This window comes from Gymnoscopelus microlampas (assembly GCF_963454915.1).
Source record: "Gymnoscopelus microlampas genome assembly, chromosome: 6".
In the NCBI taxonomy this organism is placed as follows: domain Eukaryota; kingdom Metazoa; phylum Chordata; class Actinopteri; order Myctophiformes; family Myctophidae; genus Gymnoscopelus; species Gymnoscopelus microlampas.
In genome coordinates this window covers 32,861,580-32,873,855 of record NC_139943.1, presented here as the reverse complement: position 1 = coordinate 32,873,855, position 12,276 = coordinate 32,861,580, and the positions used below count along the sequence as shown (strand labels likewise).

The window sequence follows — 12,276 nt, the reverse complement described above, 5'->3', positions numbered from 1 at the left end:
TAGCCTTTAGGTGAGGTTATAGTCATTTAGTAGACAAAATTAACACCGCACAGTATCTGTGGCTCCATGAGTGGTAGAGTTCAAGATTAAGACATGACAGATTATTCTGTACCCAACTCTGTCATGTTTTCTCCCTTTTCTCTTCAGACTGGCGGAAGTGGAATAAAGCAATGTAATATTTTACTTGATGCTGGTTGAAGACCCTTGAATGCTTTCAACAATGGGTAGAACAGCCTCCACTAGTCCTTGCCATTCAAAAGGGAAATGCAATCATCTGTTGCTATTATTGTGTGCACATGTTTGTGTCTGAATGCATATGTGCCATAAATTACATGACCCAAGTTGAAGGGCTATACTCAAGATCACTATTGATTCAGATTTCAGATTCCTTTATTTATCCCCATGGGCAATTCATTCTATTTTGCAATTGTAAAAACTAGATGGATAGTCGATCCGCTCACATGTGACTGATTTACATTTGTTCTTTGCAAAGGTTGTAGTTCTGTTGATACTTAGTCTTCATGTTACTGTGATATTGCAATGTACAGCTGTACTTAAATGTTGCTAGTTGAAAGAATCCTTACAGAGAGAGAAAATGACACAGCCATGTATACAAATTTGCTAAGTCCATACAGTGTAAGGGTACCACAATAAAGAGTGTGGGATGGAAAAGTGCTTGATTGATTGATGTACTTTATTTAGTAAGACATGAGAACAACAGTACATGGAAGTACAAATTCACAATACAAGGTCTACTAAACTGGAAGACTCATAAAAGCACTGAGCTTGTTTCAAATGAGTTCCCCATGCACACAAATCATGATGATATTTATATAAGTATATCTATATAAGGATATAAGGATATCTATATAAGTATTTAGCACTTATGTCATTCTTTTCCCTCCGTACACCTCCCCCTTTCAAGAGACTTGTTAATGTCACAACCCGTCGTGTTAAAACGCATTGTGAGTTTGTAGGTCGGTTATTTTCACCTAATGTTTGCCCATTTTTGCAGAATGCTCACCTATTATGAGATGAACCAAACACTACAGTGATGCTAGGGCCAAAGTACCTAGTACGAAAACAAGAACGGTCGCACCAATACCTACTCGCCCCCAGTCAAATTCCGGCAACCTCAGAGCAGTCGACGACAGGTATAAAGCTTATGTTATTAAGCATCCTTAAAATAGAGTGTCTACTACATGACAACAAATACATACTGTAGTGATCATACATACTGTAGCATAGGCTCAATGAACTCCCTTCACTGAAGCAAATAACCCACTAAAAAAAAAATCAGTGGCCAGAAATACCTAGTACGACCGTTTCGGTTGCCAGAATTTGACTGGGGGCGAGTAGATATTGGTGCCGACCGTTCCGGTTACCCCTGGTACCAGGTACTTCTTTCAGAACCCCTATGTTCCAGCTTCTAAGTAGGCTATAACTCATTATAGACATGGGGTGCATAGCAAGTGTACCAGCACTGTACTAGTTAAAGAAGGCCTTAAATGTACATCTGCTGGAGTTATATACCTTCTCTCATCATGCAGGTTGCATACACAGGAAAAACAAACATGCCTTTTAAGATCACATGGAACATAAAGAAATGCTAGAGAAATTATGTAAAATCACCTGTTGCAAGTCATTTTCCTGAAGCCAGTCATCCTGTCTCAACACTTTTGTTTTGTGTTATCCAACAAATCTCTAAGGTAGAGGGGTTGTTAATCAAATCCATTTTCTACATACAGACTCTGCATTTAGGGGAGTTAACCACTTAAACCCTAAATTATTATTCGACTGCGGTCCCCCAGTCAACTAAGGTCCATCTACTAGGTCCATTCCTTTTTTTCCATTCTTTGCCGAAGATAGCCTAGACCCCCCAGAAAAATGCGATTATGCGATCGCAGAATTTGGCGCAGAATTATGCAGGGGTTACGTTTTTTCAAAAAGGCTGCATCGCATCGCATAGTATGCGCTTCGCATTGTATATTTCACAACTTTTCACATATTTTGCATTTTTCTCATATCGCATATTTCGCATATTGCCGCATATTTCACAACTTCCCGCAATTTCACCGCATAAAATTGCAAAAGAACCTGCATATTTAATCGTAAAATCAAGGATTTTAGCCCGCATAATCAAGAGTTTTAGCCCGCATAATCAAGGATTTTTGCCCGCGTTTTTCTGGAGGGTCTAATAGCCGATCTACATCTATGTTGCGATGCGTTGTTGTGAGCATATACTAGTATTTTAGGTGACTAGTGTATGATATTCGTCTACAAGCAACCCATTTCTTCTTAATACAGGTAGATAGTATGACAATGTTGGATCTATTCAACATTAGTATGTCAACTATGTAGTTGATTTAGGTGTAAGTCATTAGAATGTAGAACATGAAATGTCACTCTAATGGAGCATGGCTGCCCTCTGCTGTCTTGCCAATGAACTACAATGTGATATTATACATCTCCTGTTTTTACGTCTCATTTGTACCCAGGACACTTGGAATATACATATTCAATATATGTTTATCCTGATGTTTAATATTCAAATATGTCCAGGCTCCCAATCTGGGAAAGGACCTCTAGGCATCATTGACATAAAAATACCTTTTCAATGAAAATCAGGAAACAGGATGCCGGTTGAAAGTGCATACTAAAAGAGGTGATTCAGAGACAGTGATTCAGTAATAGGCCACAGGCTGTAAATGCATCACCAGAAAAATAAATTAGGATGACACCTCACATGGCCATATAGTCCATGAGCCAGAGCCCCAAAATTGAGCAATGATTATCGAAAGAGTGGGCAAAACCATACCAATATTAAATTGTTTATAGGGTCAATATAAGTAAATAAATACATGATAACCTTTCCACAGGAGCAGCTTTTTCATATTTATCACACATTTTGTTATTTTCCCCATACGTACATGACAGGTGAAAAAAACATTTTAAAAATAGTTATCATAATGAAACTTCCCCAGTTGATTACTTACATGAAGACAATGATTTATCGTATTACAAGTTTTCTGAAATTGTATATTTAAATATGCAAATTAGGTATTTAGTTCATGAGCCAGAGACCCAAAATTGAGCCAGATATTGAATATTCCCTCGTTAAAAACCTTTGACTCCAACATCTTAACAAAATGAAATAAGAATGTTGACTGGCTTTGTCCAATGTTCCAATGTTGATTCTGGAAAGTTATGCAAATTCGGGCATATTTTCCTAATGCCTAATTTGCATATTTAAATATACAATTTCAGAAAACTTGTAATACGATAAATCATTGTCTTCATTTAAGTAATCAACTGGGGACGTTCCATTATGATAACTATTTTTAAAATGTTTTTTCACCTGTCATGTGCGTATGGGGAAAATAACAAAATGTGTGATAAATATGAAAAAGCTGCTCCTGTGGAAAGGTTATCATATATTTATTTACTTATATTGACCCTATAAACAATTTAATATAGGTATGGTTTTGCCCACTCTTTCGATAATGAAATCTTGTCTGGCTCATGGACTAATAGTGATGTCTCTGTTTGTCGCAATAAAGGTCTGATTACCTTCAGTAAGGACAGGAACGAGAGTAACGTTTAGAGTTCCGGGCTGTAGTACCAAACAGTACTACAGGTGAGGCCATAGTTCTCTTCTCTGACAGACTCAGGCAGCTCAAACTGGGCCAGTTGACGGAGCAGCTTTTTAATCCTGTGTCCCTCCAGTGGAGCTCTCCCTGGGTCTCCAATCAAAACCTGGGTGCCATGTGTTTTGATGCAGTGATCCAACCAGCTATGAAGGCTATCTGCTAGGGCCTCCTCATAGAACATGTCTCCCAGAAGAATGAGGTCATAGTCTGCCAGCTCTGAACCAATCATATTGTCAGTCACACAAGTGAGTGGTTCCACAGCATTTAGCGCACAGTTCATTTGGATAGCAACGATGGCAACTGGAATGAAATGACAGGTTTTTGATTGATTGATTGATTGATTGAATACTTTATTTGTCCGAAATGTAAACAGTAAGAGGTACAGTCAGACATTTAGGCTAAAAGGATAAACACAAACAAGTCCTAGGGACTTGTCTCCATTGTGCTCCTATAGTAGGTGATGTAGATCCATTTCTGTTTTGATAATAATTAATCAAATACAAATCCTAGTGAGATTTTATTTATGTTTTGGGGACTAGTGATTATTCTATTGATATATATATATATATGTGTTTTAATTTGTCGACTAATCGAGAAGGGATTTTTTTAATATAATTATAAAAACATAAGTGAAAAATTCTGATTTTTATAATCTTCTAAATCGATTAGTCTGATTAACCACTTATATTTTATACTTTGTCGTACAACAAATATAGCGATCTACAAGCTCACAACGTGTTGCATTGTGCCAAGTTGTGGACTTGAAGATCTTCTATTTCCAAATCGGACTAACCGATTAGTTCGATTAACTGTTGCACCCCTAAATGGGGACTGCAAATAAACGAGTCGATGGACAAAGAATTTAGGTAATGTGTTGATGCCTCACCAGTGTCGATGTCATTTGCAACAACATGTGCTGCACCACACAGTTTGGCAGCAATGGCTGAAGCTCCACAGCCACTCCCCAGATCCAACACTCTCTTGCCCCGAGACACTCCGGGATTATTCAAGAGGTATCTGGAGAGGTGGCATATGAAAATACTTGTGTTAGAAGATATCAGGGCAATTGTCTTGTCTGCAGTGGTGGATAGTAAGTATATCCTCATGTAAATACTCAAGTATTAAAAATGACAAAGTACATTTTCTTTTTAAACGTAATGCATTGTTGTGTTGACATTTTTAACATTTATACCTCTCAAAAAATTGAAATAAATCTGAAATTGTCAAAAAAAAATGTGAGAATAGCTCATAGCTCACAACGCTTCGAGGTGCGAAGCATTGTGAGCTCGTAGATTGGCTATTTTCACTATAAGTTGTTAATTCATAAGATATTTTTGTTTAAGTTCAGATCCCAAGAGTCCGTTCCTAGAAATGTAGTGTGAGAATCAGAACAGAAGTGTAATATTTATATTTGAAATGTAGTGGAGTGAAAGTCATGTGCTTGCTAAAAATAAATGAATACTCCAAAAATGTACCAATTACAGTACTCACAAGTCAAGTGTACTTAGCTACTGTCCACCACTGCTTGTCTGATACCTAAAAGTGATAACTGGTTAATAGAGTAACTTAGCACACTGCTTGTGAGTTCACTCACATAGTACCTGGTCAATGCCTGTCCCCCTGGCCAGTATATTGCCCAGAATGGGTCTGAGAAAGGCCAAAGCTCTGGTCTTGCATGCCAAAATCGACAGTTTGGAGTGAACAATCTCAACTTGATCTCTGGTGTTAGGTTTCGTCCTTCCACTATCTCTGTATTGTCGAGAATAAATGTCCTAATATCATGATCAGTATTATAGCACTGAAGGAAGCACTTATTCCGGTTTGTGCTGAATGCTCTGACGAGCGTTGAAACGCAACGACTGACACTTTGCGGTTTTATAAGTCCCAACATCTTTACAAAAGCAGAGCAGAGCAGCCACTTCGAAATTATGTTTAAAACTAAAAGTGAGGAGAAAACACATTTGCATTATACCGTGGTATGTAACAAAGCTGACTAATCAGGATATAAGTGTAAATGTACAGTTAGTTAGTTAGTAGCCTCGACCTCCAGGCTTTTATTTTCCTTCCCGTTAGTTAATCATTAAGGTTGTGTTGTTTGTTTCCACACGGATGTATAATACCAGGGGACATGTGGTCCAGCGGTCGTGCTGCTCTAAAAGTAATGCAAACATTGGTTCCGTTTGTTGACGCCCTCAACCGTGCTATCTGTTTCACTTTCACTAGACTCGATAAATAATAATAATAATAATAATAATAATAATAATAATAATAATAATAATAATAATTTATTTGAGAGCAATTAATTATTCAATTTTTTTTATGCTTACTGTAGTGGTTTGTAGAGAGAGCATGTATTTATTGTGTGGGTGTGGAGGACTGCAGTGCAATCTTCACGATGCCACCCTTTGATATGTCACCCAGCAGGGCAGGTTAGAAAGCATAGCCCTAGAATGGCAGTGATATTACATTATGTAATATCACAGCCAATCTAGGGCTAGTAGTTAGAGCAGTGCTCTTGTCTTGTCACCATTGCTCTTATTTAGGTCAGTCTGAGGACCACTGATTGTCTATGTTTTTACAATGACCACTGGCACTGAATGTAATACATTTTTTAAGTGTTTTTATTTTTTAGAATTGTATTATTATTTATATTTTTTATGTAGGTTTTATTTTATAGCATTTGTTTGTGGTTCCTAAATTGTGGTCTATAAATGATATTTTGTTTGGAAAGAACCTTCGTCTTTGAGTCAACTTCTGTTAATGTGCAAATAGGTGACCTGTGGGAGGCAGCAATGTGCCGTAAGGCATCCAGTCTGCCGGAAACTACATGAAGAAGAAGAACTTGACCGCAGTATTCTAGGGGGCGGAACCCATAGGGGGCGGAACTCATAGAACAACTGCGTCAGATGACACTCACAAGATGGTGGAACGCGTGGAGAGAACGGTATAGTATTTTCCAGATGTTTATATTGAAATATGCCATTTTTCACAACACGTGATTGTCTCGTTACCGAAGACAGTCTACTCTACTGACCGTTTAGTGTTATTAAAGTTAACAATAGTTTCACGTTGTTTGTGGTATTAAATGCTAACCAGTGATTTGCATGATGCTAAAAATACGAAAAATAATGTAAATGTGTTCCCTTTTAGTTGTATAATTCACAAACATAAAGAACAATTCCAAATCCAATAATATAAATCACAAAAAAAGTAATGATATTAACGGTTTCTGTCATTTATATCCATGCTGTTGAAAATGCAAATAGTAACAGTTTGAATACTGGAATAAAAAAATAAATGTCCTCATTTGCTTCCAGATTCACCCAAATATTTGTATGGGTGATGCCTTACCAAAACCCATTTTTGAAGGCCCAAAGAACTGCAGATGCAGGTTCTGCTGCAAAGTGGGGGAGTACGCCTATATAGCGGCACATCAGCAGACCCACGAAAGGATGACTGTTAAACATGGAGGTATTTGTTATTCTAAAAAAAAATTGCAGATCTTCCAAAATGTACAAATTGTTGACTGATGTTACTTAGTCTAACTAATTCACTATTTCTAACTCATATTATTTTGACTGATTGTGTTTGTAAACTGTATTTCTCTTTGTAGGTTATAAAATGTACAGATGCTACAGAGGGTGTATAAAAACCTCCCATTACCACTGCTGCTATTGTGGGGAGACTAGAACCCAGCCATGTATTTTGAAACATGTGCAGCAGTGCACAGGCGCAGGCTCCACGCCCACGTCTGCAGCTTCCATGGTCACCTCCACAGCCCCTGCAGCCTCCATGGTTGCCTCTACTACAGCCTCCATGGTCACCTCCACAGCCCCTGCAGCCTCCATGGTTGCCTCTACAGCCTCCATGGTCACCTCCACAGCCCCTGTAGCCTCCATGGTTGCCTCTACAGCCTCCATGGTCACCTCCACAGCCCCTGCAGCCTCCATGGTCTCCTCCACAGCCTCTGCAGCCTCCATGGTCTCCTCCACAGCCTCTGCAGCCTCCATGGTCTCCTCCACAGCCTCTCCAGCCTCCATGGTCTCCTCCACAGCCTCTCCAGCCTCCATGGTTGCCTCTACAGCGTCCATGGTCTCCTCCTCAGCCTCTACAGCCTCCATGGTCTCCTCCTCAGCCTCTACAGCCTCCATGGTCTCCTCCTCAGCCCCTGCAGCCTCCATGGTCGCCTCCACAGCCTCCATGGTCACCTCTGCAGCCTCCAATGTTGCCACAGCCTCTGTAGCCTCCACTACACCCCAATGCACCAGTAGCAGCAATTTACTCACGTCAAGCCTCAAAAGAACGACATGCCCTTTCTGTAATTTGATTTTAAACAAGAAAAACCTCAAGATCCACATTGAAAGACGTCACTCAGCCACAGCCTCTGTAGCCTCCACTCCACTCAACGGCGTCAGTAGCAACAAAGTACTCAAGTCAAGCCCCAAAAGAACGACATGCCCTTTCTGTAATTTGATTTTAAACCAGAAAAACCTCAAGATGCACATTGATAGACGTCACACATTATCAACTCCAGACATCACTGCTAATCGCCATCTTCCATCCCAATGCTTAGACCAAAATAAGGGCATTTTTGCTGTTGGAAGAACCTTTTCTGGTCTGAGAAACCCCATACATGTACAGAAGTGCACCTGGGGAAACAACCACCAAGTTATCTGTGAGCTAGAGAAATGCAAGCAGGTTTCAGAATTTGCCAGAAGTAGTGGCCTAATGGGGTTTCAGTGCATCCATCTGAGGTCGTTATTGTACTGCCCTGTTTCATCCGAACCAGACATCACACTGAAGGAAGAAGTTCTGTCAGATATGGTCATAAGAAAGTGGATTTCTGATAACGCAAAGAACATGTGTCTCGCCAGAAAGAAGAAAGCAGAGTCGGAGAACAGCCCACTGAGTAAAGAGGTCAAATTTTGCAGTGGAGCATCGAGAATATATGTCTCAGTACTGGAACCATGCACCTCATATTATTCTCGGTTAGGGAGAGTGGCTGTATGTTATGACAAAAAAAGAAATGCTTGGCATTGCCCATGCTCAAAACCAAATAATTCCTGTCCTCACAAGTCAATTGCAAAGTGGCACTTGAACCAGACCCAACCTGAGCTGTTCCTGAAGGTCAGAAGTACAGACAGTGATGTGTTTGAGACATCGGATCCTGAAGGTCACAGTACTGAGGACAGTGAATAATATCCACCTGATGGAACCGATTTGACCTCAATTGTCAATTGTGGTGGTGCACACTGTTGGTATCTTCACGTTGAAGGGTACGATTCTTGTAAAAAAGAAATCAAGATAGTTTCAAGATATTAGCAATAATCTGTGTCAGCAATGTAATTTTTTATTGATTTGATTTACTACAGCCATGGATGAAGGTTTGCCCCCCTTCACAGTGGAGAGACAACAGGTAGCCAGACAGATTAACAGCAGAAGTGTGCCACTGTTTTTGAGGATCCCCAGGAAGAGAAAACATGATGAGCTCACCATGGTAAGAAATAGACAACATTTTTACAGAGCCAAGAAACTTGTGTTGACATGTACTAAGCCATTAGGTAAAATATATCTCACTCCCTTGATGTAAAGGAACCTGACCTTGCGAAGACTTGTGAGATGGAGCAGCCAGAGGGAATGGCATTGGTGGCAATTTTGGAGGCAAGTATAAGCTATATTCGAATTCCCTCCTTCAGTTTTGCTTTATTTACCCAGGGTAGTAGCTGAGCACAAGTGCTCATTTTCAGCAACGCCTTGCACATAGACACACACAGACAGACACACACACATTAAAACCAGGGAGCTGAGTACAACCACAGTCTTATACTGTTGGTTGGCCTCTGAGTAGCTTCACTGGACCAGTTGGGGGTTCCGTGCCTTGCTCAAGGGCACTTCAGTGGTTTTGGGCGAGGGCTAAGTGGTGCCATTCACTTCCCCACCCAGATTTATCCTGCCGGTCCAGGGAATCAAACCGGGAACCTTCCAGCAACAAATGCGCTCCTCTAACCTTTAGGCCACCGCTAGATGTGAAGCACAGCTATGCAACGGTATCTCTCACTTCACTCACAAAATCAGTTGGAGGTGTGCTCCATGTTGACATGCCAGCTTGACAGTTAAACAGTAAATACTGTTATCTTAATCCGACGCAACAATACCTACATACAATACTGTGTATGTTATTTGCATGTTATTTGCAGGACAAATGTGAAGGTTATAGAATGAAAGATCCTTTGACTGTGACACTGTCTTTGTTCCAAGTTGATGATAGAGAGCTATTATCAAGCCAACAGGTTTTTGTTATGACTCATGTTTTATGTTCACAGCTCCTGTACCATATCTCCAATTGCAGACAGAGGTGGAGCGCAACACCTACCATCGCCTACACCCCCTCCACACACGCACAATGATTCAGTGCCTCCTCCACAGACCCACAGACAGATATCACCGGCTTCGAATGCTATCAATGCATTGAATGGGACATTATCACGTTTTATCAGACCATTGAATGGGTGAGTAGGCGACATACTGACCTACCCGCGATTTATCAGACCATTAATTGGGCGTAATCAGGAGATACTGACCTACCCGGAGGCAGAGCAGTCCCCACAACATAATTCACAATTCTGTGCCTATCGGTACATAACTTGGACCGCGCTGAGTAGGCTCAAGCGAACGTCGCAACGTTCAGCCCGGCAACTCACTCGCTTTAGCTCGCTCGGTGGTGCTTCACGTGGCTCCAGTTCACTTGAGACTGCGCGCTTCCGACATGGTCCGAAACGTAACTTTATATAAGTCGTCTCCGTCGGTAGGTCAGTATGTCCTGATCACACCCAATGAATGGTCTCATAAATCGCGGGTAGGTCAGTATGTCGCCTACTTCGCCCATTCAATGGTTTGATAAAATGTGATAATGTCCCACTCAATGCATTGATAGCATCCGAATGGGGTGACATTTGTGGATTTTCGGTTCTGGACAACCACTGGTCCGATCTAATTCCCACTAGGCTCAACACATCCCAGGTCATCGGCAGCATAACGCCAAATTTGAAGTTGACCGGTGATGGTACCCGAGTTATTGATGATAATAACCTAATGATTAAATCAGTTTTGGTTCATATTTATTTGGAAAGTTTTGACATCTTTGTGATGATCCATTTGATAACTATGCTTTGGTTACAAATGCAAGATATTATTTTATGTAAAAATGAAATTTGCAATACAGCTTTTAGCAATTGATAAGACGGCCAATAAAGTAATAATTCATGATTTCATTAACAACCCAAATAAAAATAATAATCACAAACATTACCCTTCAATTCTTTCCCTTACATGTCTGATCCTTATTCCTTCGTTTGGGAGATAGGTGAGAGAACGTTGCGCCGGCGCTTCTCAATGATGGCTCTTTATTCCGAAGCACCGTTGGTCCGACAGCGCACATTATTACTAAGCAAAACCCTAACCCTAACCTCACACTAACCTTTTTCGGACTATTGGGGTTTTTGAAATAAAGGGCTGTTGGACCCATGGGCGGTCACCGTGCTCACATGAGCATTCTAAAACCTTTACAGGGACTAGGCTACCTAGTACCAACTGCTGAAGGCACTTTCCCTTAAGTACCAGCTAACTACCAAAGAATTGGGTAGAGTGTGCAAGGCACTAGGCAGAAGTTAGGTACAGTACATGGTCCTTTGGGGTGGAAAGCCCGATTTGACATGCTGTGCAGCCCTTTTCAAGGCTCACTTTTAGAGCTGCCCATTATTGCCTACATTGTACCTCCCTCTCCACACCCATATGGGTTCTATGGAAATGATGTAACATCCTGCCACACAAACACTTTGGTTTTTGTGATTCTCACTTCTCTATCTTTGATTTTCCAGTAACTGGCCTTGTGGTTTTATGTAAGTTAAGTAAACAACATCTATCAGTTATTTGAGGTCACACAAGGTGTGGCTTATGCATTTATTGTTTCTTCCTACTATATCATTGCTTCTTTCAATGCTCTCATCAGCCTGCGGCAAGTAATGCTGGAGAGGGCCTCTCTATGGCCTCTTTTGACCTCTGTTGACCTCTTTAGACCATTGTTGAAATTAGGTTTCTGGACACAGCTGCGGGAATCAATAGCCTTTTGAGTTATCTCTGTAAGTATGTATGGAGACACAACACACTGGTCTTGAACTCATGGAATTGTGAGTACACCAAAGACAGCAGCGGCACATGTAAAAAACATGTACGGTAAATAGAGCCGATTCTTTGTTCAAGTCAGTTCCATTCCATTCATCTCTTGTGTGTGTTTCGGCCAGGGAAGGAGCTCCATCCGTTCGGATGTTGACAAAAGAACTGTCTGGCTTGGACATTATTCTCTCTCCATGCAAAATGCTTGTCAACAATATACTACATTAGCTACTTTCTGGAAAGCTCCCTCCCACTTCTAGTCAGTTTTGAGAAACTTCCCTATTCTACGAAAGGCGCGACCCATACGTATTGCGTTTCCGGCACATTACCGCTTTTTGAGGTTCTCACTTCTACTTTCTGTGGAACTTCTGTATTTCTGAATAACTGGCCTTGTGGTTTTCGTCATATAACAAACATCACAAACAAGTAAACATCATCTACCAGTTATTTTGAG

The 12,276-nt window shown here is 40.7% G+C and overlaps 2 protein-coding genes and 2 long non-coding RNA genes across 6 annotated transcripts; 2 read left to right on the top strand and 2 right to left on the bottom strand.

Annotated features, from left to right (window-relative positions):
* Positions 1-3,111: 3,111 nt before the first annotated feature.
* etfbkmt (electron transfer flavoprotein subunit beta lysine methyltransferase) lies at positions 3,112-5,722 on the bottom strand. Its single transcript, XM_084060208.1, has 3 exons — positions 5,252-5,722; positions 4,537-4,667; positions 3,112-3,950 (listed from the first exon to the last, which is right to left on the bottom strand). The coding sequence occupies exons 1-3, from the start codon at positions 5,539-5,541 to the stop codon at positions 3,601-3,603; spliced, it is 771 nt and encodes a 256-aa protein (XP_083916334.1). The 5' UTR covers positions 5,542-5,722; the 3' UTR covers positions 3,112-3,600.
* An 839-nt stretch (positions 5,723-6,561) lies between these two features.
* On the top strand, positions 6,562-7,401 carry LOC311047160. The gene is made up of 3 exons (XR_014600940.1): positions 6,562-6,594; positions 6,968-7,121; positions 7,264-7,401. It is a non-coding gene; the product is annotated as an uncharacterized lncRNA (long non-coding RNA).
* On the bottom strand, positions 7,057-8,925 carry LOC311047157 (uncharacterized protein). Of its 3 annotated transcripts, none has more exons than XM_084059783.1 (2): positions 7,314-8,925; positions 7,057-7,106 (listed from the first exon to the last, which is right to left on the bottom strand). In XM_084059783.1, exon 1 carries the CDS (start codon positions 8,006-8,008, stop codon positions 7,322-7,324), a length of 687 nt encoding a protein of 228 aa, XP_083915909.1. In that variant the 5' UTR covers positions 8,009-8,925; the 3' UTR covers positions 7,057-7,106; positions 7,314-7,321. The 3 variants fall into 3 exon arrangements, with proteins under 3 accessions (XP_083915909.1, XP_083915911.1, XP_083915910.1); XM_084059785.1 differs by lacking the exon at positions 7,057-7,106 and having other exon boundaries at positions 7,265-7,525; positions 7,577-8,925; XM_084059784.1 differs by lacking the exon at positions 7,057-7,106 and having other exon boundaries at positions 7,265-7,807; positions 7,859-8,925.
* A 28-nt stretch (positions 8,926-8,953) lies between these two features.
* Positions 8,954-11,467, top strand: LOC311047159. Its single transcript, XR_014600939.1, has 3 exons — positions 8,954-9,147; positions 9,243-9,311; positions 9,974-11,467. It is a non-coding gene; the product is annotated as an uncharacterized lncRNA (long non-coding RNA).
* Positions 11,468-12,276: the final 809 nt, after the last annotated feature.

Coding starts and splice junctions, on each gene's coding strand:
- LOC311047157 (XM_084059783.1), bottom strand. CDS start 8,008: ATGTGGATCTTGAGGTTTTTCTTGTTTAAAATCAAATTACAGAAAGGG.
- etfbkmt (XM_084060208.1), bottom strand. CDS start 5,541: ATGTTGGGACTTATAAAACCGCAAAGTGTCAGTCGTTGCGTTTCAACG. Junction 4,668..5,251: donor GGGGGACAGGCATTGACCAG/GTACTATGTGAG, acceptor CCACCTCTCCAG/ATACCTCTTGAATAATCCCG. Junction 3,951..4,536: donor TGCAAATGACATCGACACTG/GTGAGGCATCAA, acceptor ATTTCATTCCAG/TTGCCATCGTTGCTATCCAA.